The sequence below is a fragment of the Podarcis tiliguerta genome (assembly GCF_965153285.1).
Source record: "Podarcis tiliguerta genome assembly, chromosome: 13".
Classification (NCBI taxonomy): Eukaryota; Metazoa; Chordata; class Lepidosauria; order Squamata; family Lacertidae; genus Podarcis; species Podarcis tiliguerta.
In genome coordinates, this window is record NC_139546.1 from 45,781,057 (window position 1) to 45,805,050 (window position 23,994).

Below are 23,994 nucleotides of genomic sequence, written 5' to 3' on the forward strand. Positions count from 1 at the left end.
GAGTGCTACAATAGGTCATCCTTGCATCATAGTAGCTGTCATGGATGTGGAACCCAAGTGTGACATTGGGTAAGATCTTTGGATTCTCATTGATCTCTTTCACAGCAAATGCCACAGCAATGGTGTGCTGGTAGAATTTTGTCAGCATTCTGCAAACAAAGCAAATTAATTTACCATTTCAGAAGAAAATTTTACAATGCAGGAAATAAATGTATTATTTATGAGCTAACAGACACCTTCCTCCTTAGAACACATATAATATAGGCTGCATGAGTGCCTTTATATTCTGCATAGTATTTTGACACCTCTTGGAGCCTGACTTTCTGCTGCAAACCACAATCCCCTGGGGTTTACTCAGGAATAGTCATATATGGAACTGCGTCATATTTGTTACACTTATTCCCACTTATTCCCAATAAATTAATCTGACTTTTTAAAAAGACCCATCCATTTTAGTGGGGGGAAACTTACAGTGCAAGCCTATTTATTTTAAATCAGATGACCTATGATGATGGATGAGTAATATGTAAGATGGCAGTTTTAGTCTGAATACAATCCTTAATCTTTAAGGTACCAGAAGGTTCTTCCCTTGTTTTGGTTAATGATTGGCTATTGAGTGATAGCAATTAATTTCAATGGTTCTACTCTGAATACCACCCAGTGTTTATGTTTACCCTTTCAATTTTTTGTTACTAGCTGCTTGGGTTCAAGTGTGTGTCTGTGTGTGTGCAACAAATAAGCATCCTGCAAAATATCTAAGAATGATGCACAAAAATCAGTGTGTGTGTGTGCGCGCGCACACACACACACACAGAGAGAGAGAGAGAGAGAGAGAGAGAAATGAAGTGTCTACTGTCACCTTGAAGACTAATGAACCTAATATGGATACACTTTTGTTGATTACAATCAATTTCATTAGTTCCAAGAAGTGTTACTCTCAGATATCTCTCCTTGTTTTAGATTACTACTAAAAATCAGTTTCTAGTTGACTTTCAAAGCATAGCACAGTGCACTAAAAAAATCAATTAAGCTCAATAAACACAACAACAACAATGAAATATCAGCAGTATAAATACACTAAATGCCTGAGAATATACTGAAATAAAGTCCATATGTAGTGCCTGAAAGCTTAGCAGAATGCACAAAATTCAAAATGTGATTGAGAATCAGGAGCTGGCCAACAGGAATGCTGTCAGTTATCAAGACAATTCCCCAAGCCTAGAAGATGGAGAGTGGGGATTGATCCTTACTGTGGAACCTCAAACATTTTCTGCGAAGGGTGCTCCTTGAATTCAATTTCAGAGAAAACGTAAAATATCTGAGAAGTAATTGCACCAATGATGAGGTCACCTGGCTGGTACCACTCATGGGGAACAAGGAGAAGATTGGTCACATCATCTAGCCTGCACACCATGGGAGGAAGCAGAAACAGCAACACCAATAGTGGCAACATACTGTCAACAAAGTTTCATTCTAAATACAGTCCTTCCTTTCCCCATCCATACCACCTGCCTTAGTTAAATAGGTTTTGTTGAATGATGTCTGACTGTGTCAATACAGCTGCAGAAGAATAATTTATCAGTTGTATTTTTACTATTAAATGATTGACTCTGAACATCTTGATTAACTGCTGAGATTACAAACACTTGATATGACATCTGACCAGTATTATAGGTGTGGGCAGAAGAAACATCAGGAAGGCTGCTAACAAAGCTCTGTCTGCCTTATGCTCTTATGTCCAAGGGGGGTTATTTATAAGCACTTTCAGGCTTACTTGTTGATTGTTTCATGATGCCTTCTGGGCAGTCTCTGGGCAGTGCCCATTCTTTGTGATTTAGATAATTGCAGGGGGAGAAAATCACTTATTCAGAGACTGGATCCTGAGTGGCCCTTTTGATAGAAAACATGTTGGTCCATATGCTACCTCTGTTCTTTAGTGGCACAAAAAGTTGTGGATTGGTTACAATTTTATCCAAAGGGCAAATGCCAAAGGGAAAGTCAGAGTGAGGCCATTTTCTTTGGAAAAACAAAGCATTGCTAAATGCTAAAAATAATGTCTACAGTGGTACCTCGGGTTAAGAACTTAATTCGTTCTGGAGGTCCATTCTTAACCTGAAACTGTTCTTAACCTGAGGTACCACTTTAGCTAATGGGGCCTCCCACTGCTGCCACCACGCTGCCATTGCGCAATTTCTGTTCTCATCCTGAAGCAAAGTTCTTAACCCTATTGCTGGGTTAGCAGAGTGTAACCTGAAGCGTCTGTAACCTGAAGCATCTGTAACCCGAGGTACCACTGTACTCCCAAAGCCATGTGCAGCTACAATTTATCCATGCAATAAATCAATGGCTAAAAAAAGTACGGAATTGACTATAGGGGTAAAATTGTAGATTTAATCTCAAAGAATGTCTAGGGTTGGCTTGAAATTTATTTCATTGTCATTTCTAACTTATTAAAAATAAATAAATGAAACACTAAGTGACCTATTTGTTTTATGGCAGCATATACAGAAAGCAAACAAGCAAATGCTGTGTTAGAAACCCACTTGTTAGCAGTGGCCAGAAGGCTATCAAATCAGCACATGCATGAGTGGGAAACTGCCTGGGTAGACTGATATGATCACCATGGGCTGATGAAAGAGTTTACTCCCTTCCCATGTAGTTTGGCTCCAATCAAAATCACAATGTGCACACAGACATATACGCACTTATTTATGACAAATAAAAGGGTTTCAAAGAGCTCGCTGTGACGTATAACATGCCATTTTCTTTTAAATCTAAATCCACGAGAATAGTGCTGCCACTTGCTGACTGAAGAGTTTCTATATTAGTCTAAACCTGCACTCATGATTTAGAACATAATTTGTACCAAATTCTTCTCCACAGGAGTAATTCAAAGGTCATTGGCAGGGCAATGCTGGTTGTTGTTCATCATTTTGCTGAGGCCTTTGACTAATTAAGCAAACTATGGGTGGGGGGTATTATTTTTGTTTGTTACCATGTTATGCATGTATGTGTTTTTACATTGCAAACCACCCTGTGATCCTCGGCTGCGTGGCATAGAAATCTGACAAGTAAAATAGATATAAATAAATTGGTGAGGAAGGAAAGCAATAGAGAACGTCAAATATTTGTTTGACTGCTTTGCTGGACAGCCATCAAATCACTATTGCATGCTAATGCAATGCTTTGTGAGGAGACAACCATGGAAGCAATCCAACACCCAGTTTTTGCTGTTTTTAATCATAAGCACCACATCATTAAAAGCAGAAGGATGGAGAAACTGGGTGTAATTCATGGGAACAAAGGGACAAACTTGGTTTGAACTTGTTTGTTAGAAAAAAATGGATAAACTTTATTATATATATATATATATATATATATATATATATATATATATATATAAATAATTAATTTTCCATTAATAACATTCCAATTGTTAACAAATCAAATCAAATTAAATCAGGCCACATCATAATGCAAACAATAAAGCCAATTATACATTCCAAATTAAAAAAAAAATTAATGGGACTTCCTTTTTTTCCTTAATGCAAAATTATGTACAACATAAATTATACATATAAAACCAAAGAGGAAAAGGAAAAAAAACAAAAATAAAAACACCCATAATATTCACAATACATAACAAAACATACATAGACTTTGACTTCCTTCCACTGTTTTGGGACTTCAAATTTTCAATCTTTTTAATTGTTGTGTTATATTTATATTACTTCTAGCTTTGTACCTATTACAACCATTTCTTCATTTCTTTGACCCTGCAAAACTTCACTCATTACATACAGTGGTACCTCAGGTTAAGACCTTATTCATTCCAGAGGTCCGTTCTTAACCTGAAACTGTTCTTACCCTGAAGCACCACTTTAGCTAATGGGGCCTCCCACTGCCGCCTTGCCGCCACCATGCAATTTCTATTCTCATTCTGAAGTAAAGTTCTTAACCCGAGGTACTATTTCTGGGTTAGTGGAGTCTGTAACCTGAAGCATTTCTAACCCAAAGCATTTGTAACCCGAGGTACCACTGTACCAATATTTTTTGTTCCAGAACAATGTTTTTTCATGTACTCTTTAAAATCCCTAATAAAAACCCAGATCAGGGCTATACACCTTAGAAAGGCTTTCTTCCTGGGTGTTGTTGAACTACAACTCCCATCATCCCTAGCTAGCTGGACCAGTGGTCAGGAATGATGGAAGTTGTGGTCCAACAACATATGGGGACCCAGCATTGAGAAAGGCTGTCTGAGAGCTAGAGAAGGTGGTACATGGGAGTTGAGGTAGATTGTAGGTTGCTGCCAGAGAATTTTGTGAATGCTTCTGGGATTCCATTCAACAGGCACTATTAATGTGCATTGAAGCAAGGTGAAACTACATCAGAGAGGCAACCAACAACACAGCTATGTCAGCAAAAAAGAGCAGCAGATCCCTAATTGGCTGGCATTAAGAATATGGAGCTTGTTTTCGCTGCAAAGTGCAAGGTTCTTATGAACTGCAAGTGTGCACTGGGAAAGAAAAGGAGCAATGCCTAGCAGAATGCGAGATAACGTTCCAATGACTATTGGTTAAAGCTGTGTCAGAGCCTTCAACTCAACAGGGACAACACTATTGAGAGGCAAGACTGCCATAGAAAGGCATCGAATCAGCATTTGAAGCAATAGGAAAACTGCACCACTGAAAACCTTTTGTAGAGCAGGCATAGGCAAACTCGGCCCTCCAGATGTTTTTGGCCTACAACTCCCATGATCCCTAGCGAACAGGACCAGTGGTCAGGGATGATGGGAATTGTAGTCTCAAAACATGTGGAGGGCCGAGTTTGCCTATGCCTGGTCTAGAGAGATTATCACAGACTGCAGCAAGCAGATGAAGTGATGGGCAGAGAACTATCAAGAACTGTACTTACTCATGGGAAAGCAGAGTCTCTGACACAGCAATTGAAATCATCCAGGCTCTGTCTTGGAAGAGCTGGATGTCCCTTCCCCCCTTGAAGACTATGTTCCTCTGGCTTAGAGTTAATGAAAGAAAGCAAAGCAGCTTGTCATAAAGAATTTATTGGATTCCCACCCCAACCAATTTGCCATGCTATGCCCGTTTGTCAGCCAAATTGAAAAAAAATGTGTTATACAATCTATCCACATCCAAGTGGTTGTCACTTTCCAGAGATCCACAGTGACACTCCTGTTCATTTGTGGAAGTTTCACCTTTGTGGTCCTCTTGACATACCTCTGTAACAGGAAATAAATATTAGAAAACTTTGATGACTCCCCAGCAATGGATTCCTATCTTACATAAAGCTGTCTTCATCTTTCACTTGTGCAAATATTATTCCACATGCAAGAACAATTACCTCCAATTAGTCACTTTTGGATATATATTTTCTTTTTTACAGACTCAGTTTTCTGGCTTGTTTCTTCTTTTTTAACCTGCTTTTTTCTATGCTGAGACCCAATAAAACTTTCTTTTTCTCCCTGCTAAGTAGGACCAGCTGAGACTTTGGCTGTGATTAGGTAAACATGATTTTCTTTTGCAATCTGATAGAAACACTTCAACTCAGAACTGGCAATTATCTCTTCTGTAATTATCTAATTAAACATAATCACTTCTGCTTCTCTTCTCCAACCCAGGGGAGGGAAAATAGCCACATACAAACTATGAAACAAAACTGGAGGAAGCAATCTCCAGACCCTGGACCATTCAGAGCTCATGCAGGATCCAAGGCTCTCTCAGACTGATCACTAATTTCCTTACCCTAAGTGGACCACATTTTCACATGCATTTCAGAGAGACTTTCCTCATCAAGAATACTTGGGTGATAATGTGCAAGGTTACTGTTGCTCAATGTTCTATGAGGGATCCACTTCCAATTCTGCACCAATATTATCAGTCTGGGGACTTCATCATTGGTGGCATCATGTCTCAAATTTATATTACTTCAAGTATATTAACTTTCCGCGAACCTCCCTCTCCTGAATTATTTGATGACATTTTGTAAGGAATTGTGGTTTTTATATATTAAATATGTGCTTAAAGAGTATATTTCTGCATTTGACATATGATGATTAAGAAGATGACGATGATTTCTACTAGCCTTCTCTCCTTCTTAGTAGTTTAGATGCTTATTGGGGGTGGGTTGGAAGATCTTGAGGTATATCTCAAAATTCTTTGTGCAAGCTCTGCGAACCTTAGATTCAGAATTTCAATTTATTAGGCACGTCTAAAAAGTAGCATTTAGACATTATAAAATTATCACAAGACAGAAGACACAGTATTATTCAGTTTGATATTTAAGGTTTTGGAGCTATTACTCATGGAAGACTGTGAATTTTGAGAATCCATATTTGACATTTATGAAACCTGCCATGAATGGTTAATCACTAAGATTTGGAACTGACCTTGTTACCAGCTTTGGGCAGTTCTGTATTAATGGATGACCAGCCATTGTAAACTTTTAAAGCAGTATAATATAGTATTAGTATCATCATTAGATAAAGTTATAATAGCAATGATAGTAGGGTTGGCAGGAACAACTACTTACACTCTGCAAATAAAAAGCACATTCTTACTTGAAATATGGTCCTAGGTCACATTTTGCTGTGGTGTATCCACAGAATGTTAAATGCCAACATAACAATGTATGGTAGAATTCTTTCTATTTTTTGATAATTTTTTAATTATTTTTCAATTACAATATCTAATAAAAACTAAGTTTTTCAGGAAACAATAGCAGGGGAAACAGAGTGTTGTGCTTGTATCTGTGCAAAGAGGCTGTTACTTATCAACATCAAAGCCATGTCAAGAGTTGACTGTACAGGGAAGCCAAATGTTCAGGTCTATCTATATCATCTGAACAAATTTCTATGAACAATGGTCATACAATCTATTTTTTCCTGAGCATTCACTGTTATGCAATATGTTTTGCTTTCCTTCCAGGCCAATGACACAACTCTATCAGCATGTGCTGGCCTTGACATTTGCTGTGAAGGAGATAAATGAGAATCCACATATCCTACCCAATGTCACACTCGGCTTCCACATCTATAACAACCATTTCCTTGCAAGCTGGACCTATCAAGCCTCTCTTGAACTTCTATCCAGGCAAGGCAGATTCATCCCTAACTACAAGTGTGATGCTGAAAATATTCCAATAGCTGTCATTGGGGGATCAAACTCAGACTCATGTCTCCAGATGGCCACCATCCTGTGCAGATACAAGATGCCCCAGGTAAGATGTGAGCCTAGAGCATGCATGGCGGTCAAAAGATTTACTCTTGTCTTTGATGATATCACTTGAGGCTGAATGTTGGTACTTATACTTGAGCATCTTTAAGAAGTGAAGGTACATCGCAAACCTCAAGGACAAAACAATTTTGGCCTCAAGAGAACAGCAATCTTTTGTACTGGCTGAAGTAGTTATTTAAAAAGAATAGGACATTGTTAACATTTTAATGTATTTCCATGGATACTGAAAAAAGGATTTTAATATACATGCATACCTATGTAGAAAACAAAGGGAAATCAAGGTAAAAAGAAGGTAAAAAAGATAACGGCTGTTGAAATCCACATGACGGGGTGAGCTCCCATTGCTTTCCCCCAGCTTCTGGCAACCCAACAGTTCGAATGCATGCCAGGGCAAGTAGAAAAATAAGGGAATCAATTCTCCACTGAACACCATATTAAAAATTAGTGTAATTACCTGAACTAATAAATGCTGAAAAAATACCCCTACTGCTCTACAATACAAAGCGTTTTTAAAACTTTTCTCTCCCCATTAATTCCCACATGACAGCCACAATTTCAAAAATGCTTAACCATTTTATTTATTGCATATTTTCCATATTGTAGGTGTTGTCACACTAAACAATCAAGTTGTTACAAATGTGGAATGGGTATTATCTGGCAGCTGTAATAGTGTCAATTCTGCAAGCTGGAACAGTCAAATGGGCACAGTTCTGTCGGGCCCAAGGGACCTGCATCAACAGAGCCTTGAAATTAGGCACAGCTTTCAAAACTGCAGCCTTACCCCATCTTATTTCAATTTCCATCTTTCTTTCTTTCTTTCTTTCTTTCTTTCTTTCTTTCTTTCTTTCTTTCTTTCTTTCTTTCTTTCTTTCTTGAAAAATAAAAGAATAAATGTAATTCCTTCATGAGAAATGTATGCATTTTGTATGCACATCTTGAACAGATTAAAAACATAGTATATGTAAATTAATGTTTTCAATGTTGTCCTGTACATTCGTTCCTCAAATTATGCATTTTTATGTATCTTGTACACAAAGAAAATAGTCCGATCTTCACCTTTTGTGCACCGAGGCAGCATCAAGAAATTCAAAAAAGTGCATAATTGACTGGTGATTACAAATTCAGTGCTATTTTTCTAGAAAAGGTTGTGCCGGAACTCACTGTGAACACCTCCCTTACTCTCTTATAGTGGCAATGGTGCTCACCTGAGAGGTGCCAGAACTGAGTTCCAGGGAGTTCCGGCTGAAAAAAAAGCTCTGGTTATAATCCAATCTATACTCAACCACATCAGCATTGCTTCAGTACATGCCAAACAGTATGACGTTCCAAACCGCATTTCCCTTTCTATCCAGACCTACCACAAAACGTCCAAAGCTTGTGGCACCCCGGCTGCAACTTTGTTTGCTTCATATGAAGCCACTGAAATCAACATTTATTCTCAAACTGCTCATTTAATATTCCTGTTAGCTATTTCTCTGGTCATGCAGTGTGATGCAGTGGTTTTACCCTCAAAGCCCTAGTGATGAAGTATACTCCCCAAACAAGACTTAGATGATGACTCTTTACTAGCAGGATGGCAACTATTAACAAGCAGTATTGTTTATGCATATCAAGTCCCATACAATGAATTTTTCTCCCTCCAGCCCACAGGAGGGTCTCCTTACTTCCAAAACACCTTAGTAGCGGTGCGTAAGCTATCAGTCCATAAATTATAACTTGTTTCTCCTCTCTGACTCCTTTAAGTTTTCTTAAGTTTCCACACTCAGCAAAACAACAGTAAAGCAATCAGCCAACCTCCAACTGCCACCCCTCCTATCTAAGACTAACACAAAAACACACACTTTTAAAGGGAGTTAACCAAACAACAAGACAATGATTAAACATTTCTGTGACCTTAATTGGAATCACAAGGTTTTGAAGCTGTTTCATTATATTGCATAGGTTTTCTTTTCCCCGGTACAATTAATTCTTTGTAAAATACATTTCCTAAAAGATAAAGAACAAATGCTAACAGTTCCATACTAACAAAAATGAATAAAATGGTGGGTTATCCCTCCCTACTGATAACTACTAATCAAATTTATTGAAAATGAAATTTTGTTTTCAGATGAATTGGTGCTTGCTAGCACATTTTTTTCAGGACCTTTCTTTTATGTTTAGCTCAACTTTTGCCACCCTTCCTTTTAGCTCATCTATGGCTCTTCTCCCATGATGGAAAACAATGCACAAACACTTTTCTCCCAATGGATGTCTCCAGATGGGACACATCAGTACAATGGGATACTCCAGCTTCTGCTGCATTTCAGCTGGATATGGATTGGGGTGGTTTCTCTGAGTGATGACACTGGAGAGAGATTTGTACAAAATGTTCTTCCCATGTTTGCGCAGAGGGGCATCTGCTTTGATTATATACAAAGGTTTCCTCAACTTAAGTTTTCTGGAGAGTTCAATCAAATGGTGGCTGATGGTTCTGAAACAATCCGTATTGTGATGGGAAGCACTGCCAGTGTTGTGGTTGTTCATGGTGAGATTCATACCATTCTGGTAATGAGAATGATGCCAAAGCTTGCAGAAGCAGATGATATACCATTCAAAGCCACATCAAAAGTATTCATAATGACTACACAGATGGAATTCACATCATTTCCCATTCAAAGAGGATGGGAAATAGATTTCCTGCATGGGGCTCTATCCATGGCACTTTACTCAAATGATCTTATAGGATTCCAGAAATTTATTGAGATGAGAAACCCTAACTTAGAGAGAGAAGATAAGTTTCTCAGGGTTTTCTGGGAAGAAGCATTCATCTGTTCTTTCCCCCATACCTCTTTGGATAAGAAACATGAGGAATTCTGTACTGGGCAGGAGAAGATTGACACCCTTCCTGGGACTGTTTTAGAAATGAGCATGACTGCACAAAGCTACAGCGTCTACAATGCTCTATATGCTGTGGCACATGCTTTGCATACCATGCGATGCTGCAAATTCAAACACAGAGCAATGGCAAATGGAATAACATGGAACCAGCTAAATCAACAAACATGGCAGGTAATGCTGTCATCCAATTAATGCAAAAGGTATATAAATATATATGCATTAGCTAAAAGTGGGCTCTCCTCTTATAGATTTTTTTCTTTGTTGAGAAGATATCATCCATCAAGTTTTAGAACGTAATGAATAGGTGTGGTGTTTGTCCATTATTTTAGAAATGTCTGTACAGAGGGAGAGAAAGAGTTAATAGGGCTGATAGAAAAGCCAGAGGCAGAGCCTACCTGCTTTTTAAAAGGCTTAGCCAGAGGTTTAGACAGTTGGAGGGAAGGAGCAGTGGGGGGAAAGCAGTGGGGAGGGGGGAAGCAGTTGAGAAAGCAGTTGGAATACAGATGGAAATAGAGAGACAGTGCAGTTGGTTCTTGTGTGAGGGGAGGTAGAAGAGTTAGAGACAGGAGAAAATAAGACTAAGAGGGTAAAGGGTAGCAGTAGCAGCATTTCAAATGCATTTAAAGTTTATCTGTGTTTGCAATAAACTACAATCTTTGTTGTTAACTTGAGAACCTGACTGAGACTAAGTGATTTACCTGGGAGAACCTGGTTGGTGGCGGTGGATTAGTGGTGTATAGTCTGGGCCAATAGTCTGTGAGACGACCAGGGGCTCTGTATGAACACCACAATGGGTTACTGTTTTTATTCTAAAGTAGGATATCGATTCTCATTGCTAATATTCACTACCTGGTTTGTTATGAATTATGCAGTTTGCAATCAATTTTCACATATATCCTTAACACCCGTTTTTGGAAGACTTGCCACTGAGCTCTAGTTCATTTGAGAATTTGGCACCCCAGGTATTAACATTGACAAGGTTTTGAATTCCCCAAATTGTAAGTGTCTCCATTCCCTGCACTCTCATCTTCACTTTGTGTCATAAATTGGGCCATGCCACATTGATCTTGCTCATTCATATAGTTGAAACACCATCCCATATTCAGAAACCAGCAGATAAATCAAAAGACCTGCATCCGTATCTGCCCCACACTCTACATAACATTGGACATCAGGTGAGTGCTAGGTAGGTATAGTTTAGGGAAAACTGCATCACAATCCAAAATGGGTGGAGTGCCATCGAGAGACCTGATTTTCACAGTCATCACTGTGTTTGAAGATGACAGTAGATTGAATGTGAGTTGGCAGATTAGAACTTGTTTGGGACAAGACTAATGCACTGTAGGTCAACTGGTCAATCCATATAATGAGACGGTCAGCTTTTAAACAAATCATGAACCCAAGCTCTCAGGTGTGAAATATAATCTCACTCATGTCATAAGGAATCCATTTGTAGATTATCATTCTCTTTCCCCACCTCCAATTTAGCTCCAGCACTTTCTGAGAAGTGTCTCCTTCAACAATAGTGCCGGAGAAGAGATTTCCTTTGACCAAAAGGGAGCATTAGTAGTTGGATTTGATATTATCAACTGGGTCACATTCCAAAATGAGTCCTTTCTTAGAGTCAAAGTTGGAAAAATGGACCCACAGATTCCCCAAGAAAAGGGGCTCACAATTAATGATGATGCCATTGTATGGCCCAGAAACTTCAACCAGGTAAATTCCATTTTAGAGTATATCCAGTCCTTCCCCCAATGTTTAATCTGCTCTCTCCTCAGGTCAATATAGACCAGGCTAGAAAATCCATTGCAATTTCACTTATCTGGGATCATTTCACCAACCAAAAATAAATCAACCAAAGCAGTTATTTCAACTGTGGTAGGGGATAATGACAGATTAACACATTCCTGAAAACATCTGTGAAAATGTACTCATTAACTGAAATGTATACGGTACTTGAAGTTTGATGAAGCCAAATAATTGTTGATTCATTACGAAGTTACTGATATTCCAAATAACAGCAATTTACAAAAGATTAATGCATTGAGTATACCTTTAAATGTAGGATTGACAGTGTTCCGGGATTAATAATAATAATAATAATAATAATAATAATAATAATAATAATAATTACTTCATAGGATTTTGGTCTCTTAGGAAGGTATATTATAAGACAAAGCTCACAGGAACTCCACGTGCAAACTAATATATTTAGACCCGGTCCAAGCAAAGGTTATCTTTAAAAACATATATTAATGGTAAAACATAAAAGTAGAGAAGTTAATTGTGCAAGTAAGAAATACTGAAAACAAGTATGAAATCCAGAGAATTAGGACAATTGGCACCTGAAAATGTTCTAACTTGACAGGTCACTGCATCAAGCAGATGAAGTCCTGGTTAAGATTCATTTTTCCACAAACACCCAGTATGTATGCAGTCCCTTCTGTATGCCTCTGTATGCAGTATGGGCTGTTGGTTGTAGGAATTTCAGGGCCAGGACTCATCTTTTCCATCAACTTCATACAGTTGGGAGTAATGTTTTCATTTATTTGTTTTAATTGGCTGTTGGTCCATGGAAGAAAGACAATTCAAGAGATGATGTGGTAAATGGCCGAAGTAGAAGTGAGAGAAAGGCGCTCTATGATCACCTTACACTAGCTTTCACTGGGTCATTGGGTGAGCCCTGTCAGCTTGGCATGCCAACTGGGGGGTGGCAGTGAGTCTGCTACTTGCTTCTCACAAGAAGGAAGCATTCATTCCAATTCTTTGCTTCGAGGCTGCAGGCATTGCCAGTAAACTTGTCCACGAGAGGGGAGTGACTTGCCTTAGAGGATTTGCACATCCTCTAGACTGTTATATATTTCTTCCAAAATAATGTGTTTTGAGTTTTCTCTTTAAGATGTGTTGGTAAAGGCAGTGTTACCAATGGTATAATTGATTCTGCCTGCAGCTGCATGAAAAGTGCTATTTTCCTATATTATTATCCTGAACTGAAATATATTATTATTTCTGAACTGTAGATTTCACATTCTATGTTGGACCAGCGAGATGCAATCACTGAAACCATTATCTTCTTCTATTTTTGTACAGACACCACCTCTTTCTTTGTGTAATGAGAAATGCCCTTTAGGTTACTCCCGGGCCAAGAAGGAAGGGAAACCTTCTTGCTGCTATGATTGTCACCCATGTCCAGAAGGGAAGATCTCAAAGCAGAAGGGTAGGAGATGTCCTGTGGATTCTTCAAAACGATATCTTCTTCAAAAACGATATCAGGATCTGGACTGATATTACTACAGAGGTTTCTATTTGGTGTGCAATTATGAATAGCATGGGAGGGATCGTTTGCAGAGGGATTTTAGCAGAACTATGTATTCTATTCATGTATTTACTGATAAAAACCACTTGCACGCCAAAATTTCGTTAAAAATATCAAAGTAGTTTACAAAAACCAAAAATAGACAGAGATATAGTCATGTATATATAGAAATATATGTTTGTTTCTGTGTGTGTGTGTTAGAGAGAGAGAGATCAGCAGCTGTTTATTAGAGGGTATATTTCTTCTTACTTTTCTGCATAAACTTGACAGCAATAAAATTATTAAAAACAGATCTCTAAAGTTTACTGCAGAAGATTCCTGTTAATTATCTATTGAATTTTCTTATATGCCAATGGAATGGTCTATTATCAATAAAGCCTTGGTCTCATTTACTCAAGATGCAACAAGGAATCCTCCTACAAATCATCTCAATAATCAAGCTGGAATAGAAGTCTTCAGGCTTTACCTTCAATTCCTTGGTCTGAGGTGTTGAAGGCTCTGTAAAATAGTACAAGGACCATGAATCTTCCTTGATAAAAGATGATGAGGCAGTGCAGACAGATTAACAATGTTCATATATGCTGTCAGCTAGGCACCACCATTAACAGGGTGGAAGTGATCACAGCCCAGGAAAGGGCCATGGTAGCCCTTCACATGGATCCAAGATGTTAATTGTTGGGGATCAAAACCAAAAGTGACTGCTCAATATAAGGTTCTTGACGTACCTAGGAGTCATAATTCAAGGCTTTTCATTTTTATGCATTATTTCTGCCAAGCATGACAGAGAAGATTTCCATGTATAGAAACCTGTCTTTTCCGTTCCAGACATGGATGACTGTTTTGAATGCCCTGGTGACCAGTATCCAAACAATGATCAGGATGGATGCCTTCCAAAACAAATAACCTTCTTGTCTTATGGAGAAGCTTTAGGGATAATTTTGGCCACTTTGGCTCTTTCCTTTGCTTTTCTCTCTGTTTTCGTGCTTGGAATCTTCTTGAAGCAACGGGATACTCCCATAGTCAAAGCCAACAACCGGAACCTCACCTACACTCTACTCATCTCCCTCTTGCTTTCCTTCCTTTGTGTTTTTCTATTCATTGGCCAGCCTGATGCACTGACCTGCCTCTTTCGACAAACTGCTTTTGGCATGATCTTCTCAGTGGCAGTTTCTTGCATATTGGCCAAAACCAGCATTGTTGTTCTAGCTTTCATGGCCACCAAGCCAGGATCCAAGATGAGGAGATGGGTGGGAAAACCATTGTCCACCTCCATAGTCCTTTCCTGCTTCCTTCTTCAAACCACCATTTGTACTTTGTGGCTGTCAACCTCTCCCCCATTCCCAGATTTAGACATGCATACCATGATGAAGGAAATTGTACTGTTCTGTAATGAGGGGTCAGTCCTCATGTTTTATTGTGTACTAGGCTACATGGGCTTCTTGGCTATTGTCAGCTTTACCATGGCTTTTCTAGCTCGGAGGTTGCCTGACAGCTTTAATGAAGCCAAGTTTATCACCTTCAGTATGTTGATCTTTTGCAGTGTTTGGCTGACCTTCATCCCATCCTACCTGAGCACAAAAGGAAAATATACGTTGGCTGTGGAGATCTTCTCCATCTTGGCCTCCAGTTTTGGGTTATTAGGCTGCATATTTTTCCCCAAATGCTATGTTATTGTACTGAGGCCTGAGCTGAACACCAGGGGAGAGTTAGCTAGAAGAAACTAATAATCAACATAACCAAATTATCTAAATCACATTACCTTTAAATTTCATTGATTGGTGAAGAGTGGCACACCCTCACAGCTTACAAAAGCAATGGGACCTCTGAATGGTTGAATCAACCATGTGTTCCATTAAGTCAGGAATGATGATGCCATGAAAGTTGGGAAGTAATGTATCAAAGTGTCTCTTGGAAGAGTGTTAGCCAGCAATTTTCTTTACTTCTAGTTAGGTTCGATTCCAATAAATCATAATTCTCCAAAAGAACTTTCATGTTTCTTGTATTGTTGCTTTCAAGAGATTTATTGCCCCTTTTGTGTCATATTGTTTAAAAAGAGGATTAGATAAATTCATGGAAAACAAAGCTATCTGTTGCTAGCTTTGTAGCTTTATTCACAGTGTATTCCTGTCCTTCCCCATCTTTAAGTTGTGAATAGATTATTCCAAGTCTAGGAATAATTACTTAAATTGGTTTTATATTTTCTTTTTATGTACTCAGTTTTCAGGATGGCATTTTTCTTTAACTTATTTTTCTTCCCTTTAATGAAACACATTACAGCTTTCTTCCTTTCACTACTATGTAGGACAAACTGAGACATTAACTATGATAAGGTAAATATGATTTTATTTTGGAATGTCATAAAAACCCTCAGTTCAGGAGTAGCATTTATCTCTCTTCTAATAATCAAATTGATTGTAATCATTTCTGCTGTTTCTCCCCATACCAAGGGAGTTTCAGAAGTTGCATGCCAACCACGAACCAAAAGTAGAGGTTGCAATTATTAGACCCTGTGCCATCATTGGCTCATGATGGAGATCTATAAGGCTTGCTTAGACTGATCAATGATATTCCAACACTGAGCAGACCAAATTGCCATGCGTTTTCAGGGAGGCCTTCTGAGCACAATTCAAAATGTTGGTGCTGACCTTTAAAGCCCTAAGTAGTCTCAGTCCTGTATACCCGAAGTAGTGTCTCCACCTCCACTGTTCAGCCCGTACACTAAGGTCCAACTCTGAGGACCATCTGGAGGTTACCTCACTGTGAGAACTGAGATTACAGGGAAACAGGCAGTGGGCCCTCTCGGTAGTGGCACCTGCCCTGTGGAATTCCCTCCCATCAGATGTCAAGGAAATAAGCAACTATATTACTTTTTAAAGACATCTGTTTTTAATGTTTTTAATGTTTAATTCTGTTTTGTGTTTTTAATATTTGGTTGGGAGCCACCTAGAGTGGTTGGGGAAACCCAGCCACATGGATGGGGTATAAATAATAATGTTGTTGTTGTCAAAATCACTTGAAGGACCATCTACAAGGAGATTTCCTAAAAAAGTCCTTCAAGATCCCAGTATATGTGGTATTTCCATCAGTGTTGCTGCCTCAGGCTGCCTTCTTCACAAGAGTTTGTATGTTTATGCAGGGGTTGTGAAGCTTTGATACCTCAAAACACTTTGTGCAAGGTTAATCAGACTTAGATTCAGAATCTCCATTTGTAAGGCAGGTCTAAAACAAGCATGTATCCAGAATAAAATTATCACAAGTCAGTAGAAACAATAAAATTCACTTTCACTTCTTTAAGGGCTTTTGCTTATCTGCCATGAAATCTGAGATTCCATTTTTTGCTTTTATCAAATCTGTCATGAATGGTTAATTCCTCAGAATAGGAGGGGATCTTTTGATCAGCTTTGGACAGTCTTGTTATGACACTGCCCATACATTTAAGTTGTCCATTATGTGAAGTGTCCCGGGGCCCCCCTCCTTTTCCCGCTTTAATTTTGAGCAGTTTGGCTGCTGGGCTCTGGGTGAAGGATTTTACCTCCCTCTTGTTGCCTATCACTAACGTCTCCTGAATAACATACAAGGAACTTGTATTTGAGGATTGCAGGGGCTTTCATGAACTTCTCCTGCTGTTTGTCTTTGATCACTGCAGAAGGTGTCTATATTGGCAATTCCAATGGGCTCCACCTCTCCTTGCCTTTTCTAGCTGCTGTGGGAGAAGGGCTTTCCTCCTTGGCAGTGATTGCTCAGAAGGAGTTCTCTGCCACACACATATTTTGGAGGCACAGAGTTCTGCCCCTACCTGGTGCCTGTGTCTCCCTGCCTTTTACCCCAGGAGATATTTTCTGAGTGCACAATTTATCAGGTAAACCCGCATGATTAGAACTTAGAAAAGGAGAACTGTGTAAGGGAGAAGGGACAGAATTAATTAATGTTCACATTAATTGGGGTGTTTGGTTGTTCACAGAGGTGTCTGTCCTGAGAATCTTTCAAGTGTAAACACACACATGCGCACACAACAGGAAACAAGTTTAAACTTCCTGCTATCTTCATATAGCCCAGATAAGTGCCTCTACATGCAACAGGGATTCTGAGGACTTCTATAGCTCAACAGCATTAAGTGCAGTCTTTGCATGCAGAATGTTCTTGGTTTGATCCCAGCCAGCTCCCCACTGATTTCTCCAAGTTTGATTCATCAGGGCATTTTTATTCTTCATAGGACTTTGACACACCTACTTTTCATCTCTTCCTTTATCTTTTCACTTCACTTGATTTAAGAATTGTTCAAATCCTCATATTTCAAACAACAACAACAACAACACCTGAAGGCAGCCAACAGAATATTAAAATACAATACTCTATTAAACTTTAAAAGCTTCCCTAAACAAGGCTGCCTTCAGATGTCTTCTAAAAGTCTGCTAGTTGTTTTTCTCTTTAGGTTCATCATCAGTGTATCCAGACCTATGAAAGCTGCAACTCTGTACACTCTGAACTTCAAATAAGTTCCATTGAACTTGAGAGACTAGTAGTACATTGAAGCAGGGATATTTTTAATAGAAACAGTGTGAAGGGTAAAGTGTTTTGGAACAAAATGCCATTGAAACAACGTGCACCATGAAACCTCCTCTGTTGTCAGGGAACTGCCATCTGAGTGGGAGGCGGAGAGGAGGCTCCCGGACGATGGTGGAGAAGGTCCTAGTAGGAAGAGAAGAAGAAGAGAAGAAGAGAAGAGTTTTGGATTTGATATCCCGCCTTTCACTCCCTTTAAGGAGTCTCAAAGCGGCTAACATTCTCCTTTCTCTTCCTCCCCCACAACAAACACTCTGTGAGGTGAGTGGGGCTGAGAGACTTCGGAGAAGTGTGACTGGCCCAAGGTCACCCAGCAGCTGCATGTGGAGGAGCGGAGACGTGAACCCAGTTCCGCAGATTACGAGTCCACCGCTCTTAACCACTACACCACACTGGAGGAGGGATAGCCCATCCGCTGGGGAAGGTAATCAGCGCAACACCAGTGGAGAAGCGGAGGAGATGGAGGAATCAGAGAGGTGGCTCCAGGACTCTTCGCAGGAGACCAGCGGAGAGGGTACTAGTACTCCGTTGCCCACACCCACCTTGCACAGAAAACTTTTGCACAGGCAACGGGGGAGGAGACTGGGTGTCAAACAGCTTCTATGCTGGAAGCGGTTTAAGAAATGCCCACTGACGGATTCTGCCAGCGACTGAGGCAGCCACGGAACTTGAGGCTGTCCTGACAGAAAGGGTTCAACCATGCAACCTAGCCAGGAGTAAAGGCAACTTACACACGAGCAACCCCTAGAACCATTACATCTGTAATGCAGATTTTTTTCAGAATAGACATCAAGTCTTTCCATTTCCCTAATGCTTATCCCCAGCACCTGATGGCGTGAATTCTGGAGTTTGAAAGTCCATCACATTTTGATATGAAATGAATCAGTGCAGGGTTTGTTATTTTAATTTTAATTTTAATCATCATCATCATCGTAAAAGGAAACAATATGTATCCACAAGGGAAGAAAATCTTTTACAAACTGGAAGACAGGCTTTGGCACAGCACTAGTTATCACTGTGCATTCTCACTATGGGAGACCAACCTCCATATTTACAGTCTGTAATTTTCAAAAAATGCAAGAGTCTGGAAGTGATTAAATAGAACTAAAAATATTTTTTTTAATCTATTATTTAAATGATTCTGTGTGAACCAACAAATTTATTTTCTTGAAGCACATTTTGATCTTACTCTTCAGCCAAAAGAAATCTCACAGATCAGTTTATGTCAGTGATAATCTAGGGTCAAGCCTAAGGTTCACAAACTAAAATACCTTTAAAAATGAGAAAGGAGATTTGGAGGGATGTGGATGCCAGGGAATACATTGAAAGGATGATGATGGTGATGATGATTAACAGGCATATCTAATGCTTCCAATAATGCACAAGATTAAGAATGTGATTGAGAAAGAGGAGTGCCCAGAGTGAACCAGGATGGTTTTTTAACAACTCAGATATTTATAGATTCAAGCATTTCTTTGTCTCTCTCTCTCTCTCTCTCTCTCTCTCTCTCTCTCTCTCTCTCTCTCCACCTAAACAGACCTCCCGCACCAGCAGATAAATATTAAAAATGTGACACTCCCTTCTCTGAGGTTTGCAATCTAAAAGGCATAACACAAAAGGAAAGGGGATTTGGAGGAATGTAGAGAGGGAAACACTCTTTCTGTGGAGCCTCAAATATTCTGTGATGTGTGCTCTTTGAAGAAAACTTCATAAAATACATAAAAGAGCTGGGAAGCTATCCAACCAATGATGAGGCCACCTGGCAGGTATCACTCATGTGGAAAAAGAAATGGATTGTTCACTGAGCACCTCAAAGTATCTTCTGTGCAGTCAGCTGGGGATTTTAGAAATATCAATAGCCACAACATCATAGCCTCCCAGCTTTTCTAAAAATGCAGACCTTCCTGTGTTCATCCTTAGCTAGAGCTGGCTATTATTGGTGATGCCAATACAGCTCTACAAGAGACCCCTGTGAACTGTTTTTGAGAATCGAAAGATTACAAAAACGTTATTAATAGTAGATGAGAGTGCTGAAACTCTGATTTGAATTCTGGTGAATACCGGGGGTGGGGGAGGTCAGAAATGAAACTGATGAGGTATAATTGGCTGTCTCTGCTCCTATTTACAGCTATCTAAGGCATTTGAGATTATTTTTAATGGCTTTCAGACTTGTTTTTTTACTTTTCTAGTGCCTTCGAAAAAACATCTCTGGCTTTGATTAGGTACACCTTGCTCACAGGTCCTCCTCAAGTTAACAAAAATCCCACCACTGAATCCAGTGTCACTTCTCCCATAACCACAGCCTTGGATTCATGCAGGAATAAAAATTTCATTAAAAAATAGGGGGAAATAAAAGAAATTTTTACATCCTTTTCCTTATTAGTTGTTCTCTACTGTTTAGCTGAGGCCTCAGCAAAATGATGTAGCATTTGGGAGCAAAGATGCAGCCCAATAACCCAGCACTGGAGGCCAAGATGGAGAAGATCTCCACAGCCACCATGTATTTTCCTTTCGTGCTCAGATAGGTTGGAACAAAAGAAAGCCAAACACTGCAAAACAGCAACATGCTGAAGGTAATAAACTTGGCTTCATTAAAACTGTCCGGTAATTTGCGAGCTGAAAATGCCACAATGAAGCTGGCAATGGCCAGGAGGCCCATGTAGCCCAGGACACAATAAAACATGGCAACAGATCCTTCGTTACATTGCACAATGATTTCTGTGGTCACAGAGTGCATATCTAAATCAGGATATGGGGGAGTAGTTGCCAACCACAAAGTACAAATATTTGCTTGAATAAGACAAGAGGAAAGGACAATGGAGTAGGCCAACCTTTTCCCCACCCATTTCTTTATGTTTGACCCTGGCTTAGTGGCCATGAAAACTACAACAACAGTGACAGTTTTGGCCAAGATGCAGGAAACTGCCACAGAGAAGATCATGCCAAAGGTAGTTTGTCTCAGAAGGCAAGTCGCTATCCCAGGTTTCCCAAGGAATAGAAAAGAAGAGAGAAAGCAGAACAGAAGGGAGATGAGGAGAGTGTAGGTGAGGTCTCGGTTGTTGGCTTTCACAATGGGAGTATCTTTGTGCTTCACAAAAGTACTAAACACTAAAGTTGTAACAATGGAAAAAAACAAAACAATTGAGGCTAAACTGATCCCTAATGGTTCTTCATTTGAAATGAAGTTTAGAGTTTTGGAGATGCATCCATTTTTGTTCTTGTTGGGATATTGATCTTCTGGGCATCTGAAACAGTCATCCATATCTGAAAAACAAAAGTAGGTCAGATTCCAAAGACAATATTATATTATGCTGAGTTTGCTGAGTATATAACAGTTTAATCACTTTAATATTTCTCCTTTTTAGGTTATCTTAATGTGAAACTGGGACGTGGGTGGCGCTGTGGTCTAAACCACAGAGCCTGGGGCTTGCTGATCAAAAGGACGGTGGTTCGAATCCCCATGATGGGGTGACCTCCCGTTGCTCAGTCCCAGCTCCTGCCAACCTAGCAGTTCGAAAGGACGTCAAAGTGCAAGTAGATAAATAGGTTCCACTCTGGTGGAAAGGTAAAAGGTGTTTCTGTGCGCTGCTCTGGTTCACCAGAAATGGCTTAGTCATGCTGGTCACATGACCCGGAAGCTGTCTTCGGACAAACGCCTACTCCCTAAAGAGCAAGATGAGCTCGCAACCCCAGAGTCATCCGCGACTGGACCTAACAGTCAGGGGTACCTTTACCTTTACCTTTAATGTGAAACTAAATTATTTGATCTTCATTGGGGCTTACTCTCAAATCTGTGTAGAAAGTATTGCACCAGGAGTATTTGTTTTACTAATTATTCTTGAGAGGATAATGGTGTCAGCAGAGAAACATTTGCAAATCATTCCAAGCAAAGTACAGTGGTACCTTGGTTTTTGAACAGCTTAGTTCTCGAACAACTTTGAACCGAAATGCTGCAAACCTGTAAGTAACGTTTTTAGTCCTCTGCTTCCGATTAGAGTGTTCCTCTTCCAGTTGGAGTGTTGCATTTCTGATTTGAGCCCCCCCCCCCCCGCTTCCGGGTAGATATTTGGAGCTTATATTTGGTGCTACTGCTTTTGCTATTATTATTATTTTTTGCATTTTTGTTTGTGTGGTTTTCCCATTTCATTTGTTTTTTTGTGACTGTGTGGAACCCAGTACAGCTACTGATTGATTTATTGCATGTGTGACTGTGGAAATGGGTAAAAGCTGCAAAGTCAAGAGAACCATTAACAGAACAACAATAGAGGTAGTAAAATTCATGTTAAATTCCTGTTTTAGAGTTGTTTTTAAAAGTCTGGAATGGATTAATCCATTTTGCATTACTTTCTATGGGAAAGTGTGCCTTGGTTTTGGAATGCTTTGGTTTTGGAACCAAATGGATTAAGTTTGAGAACCAAGGTACTACTGTACTATATATATATATATATATATAAAATTTAACATTTGTAAATACAGTATTAGAAAACAAGCCATATTAACACTTTCTAACAAAAAGAAAATATGATTTCATTGTCATATACCATTTTGGTTTGAAATCTTGCCTTCTGGACATGCGGCACAATCATAACAGCAAAATTTTTCGCCTTCCTTCCTTTTCTTCTGATATCCGGGGAGGCAGTGCTCATTGCAAAGAGAAATAGGAGTCACCTATCCATATACAAGAAAGGAGTCTGAGTTGAGGCTTTTCTGTTTGATGGACAGTATTAGGATCAAAATACACCAGAAATACACTGGTATCTCTGGAAACAATTATGTCAGTTAGAAAGTTATGTAATGCAATGTCAAACTAGAGAAATATTTGACCCCTATTCCCACACTGAATTGTCTTTATGTTTGTGTAGAAAAATATTGTCTAAGACAGCATTTTGTGTAATAAGGATAACGCTTCTTTGAAACACATGGTTTTACAATGTCCTATAATTAATAGATTTTGGGAGAAAGTACTGGATTATATAAATGTAATTGTGAAAAAATAACAATAAAAATCAGAGAATACTATTATTTTGAACTAACTACATGCATAGTGTACAGAATTTGACAAGTAGACAACATGAATGGATTATCCTTAACCTTCCTATGGCCGAAAGACTAATATTGCTGCATTGGAAAGATTAATGTACGACTCCATTTATTAAATGGACTGAAGACCTAACTATGCCTACCATGTATGAGTGGATTGTTTCTAGATGTAGACTTTAAATAGACATCTGTAATTAAACTTGGAACTCATTTATACAAAATACACTAGCTTTAAAAATGCAATAGTTAAGTGATAACAATTGTTGTAGTTATCCATTATATCCTCCCCCCTTTAAAAATGCAGTTGGTTAACTGTAAACAATTGTTATGGTGATTTACTATACCCCTGTTCCCCTTTCTCGTTTTCTTATTTTCTTTCTTCATTTTTTAAAAAGACTTTTTATATGTGGTATTTAAATTTGCGGGGGTGGGATGATTTGCCACTTATGCAATGCAAATAGAGACTACCCTCTACTGGCTCACTAATACATTTTGAAATGCCATATATAAATGAGGTATAGATAACAACTACATTAAATATAGCATTGGGTTCTTTTCTTTTCATTGTTGCACCTAATCCTTCAGTGTAGTAGATGGCCACATTATTCCCATGACCCTGTCCAAAAAAGACAGATTGTATGTAAAAAAGAAGTGATTATTCTGCCAGGCCACATCTATGTAGCTAATGCAGGGGGTAACAAGAATGACCAAGGTTCTGGACCTGGTTAAAACCTTTGTGCCACATGATCATGTCCTCATGAATGATGAATTTCTTTCCTTCATGAGCATTGTCATCCACCTGCCCAGCTTTTATTCGGAGGAAGGACCTGTTTGGGAACGTGACCATGTTCATGATGTCAAATCCACCTTCCATTTCCCTTTTAGCAGTGAAGGTCATGGATTCTCCAGCTGAGTTGTTAAAGGAAATATCACCAAGAAAAGGGTGAA

The 23,994-nt window shown here is 39.2% G+C and overlaps 1 protein-coding gene across 1 annotated transcript; it reads left to right on the top strand.

Moving 5' to 3' along the window:
• Positions 1 to 40: 40 nt before the first annotated feature.
• Positions 41 to 15,167, top strand: LOC310662649 (vomeronasal type-2 receptor 26-like; the record flags this gene model as incomplete). The annotated part of the gene is made up of 7 exons (XM_083409593.1): positions 41 to 69; positions 6,942 to 7,233; positions 9,438 to 10,298; positions 11,234 to 11,302; positions 11,616 to 11,843; positions 13,218 to 13,344; positions 14,269 to 15,167. The coding sequence occupies 7 exons, from the start codon at positions 41 to 43 to the stop codon at positions 15,165 to 15,167; spliced, it is 2,505 nt and encodes an 834-aa protein (XP_083265719.1).
• Positions 15,168 to 23,994: the final 8,827 nt, after the last annotated feature.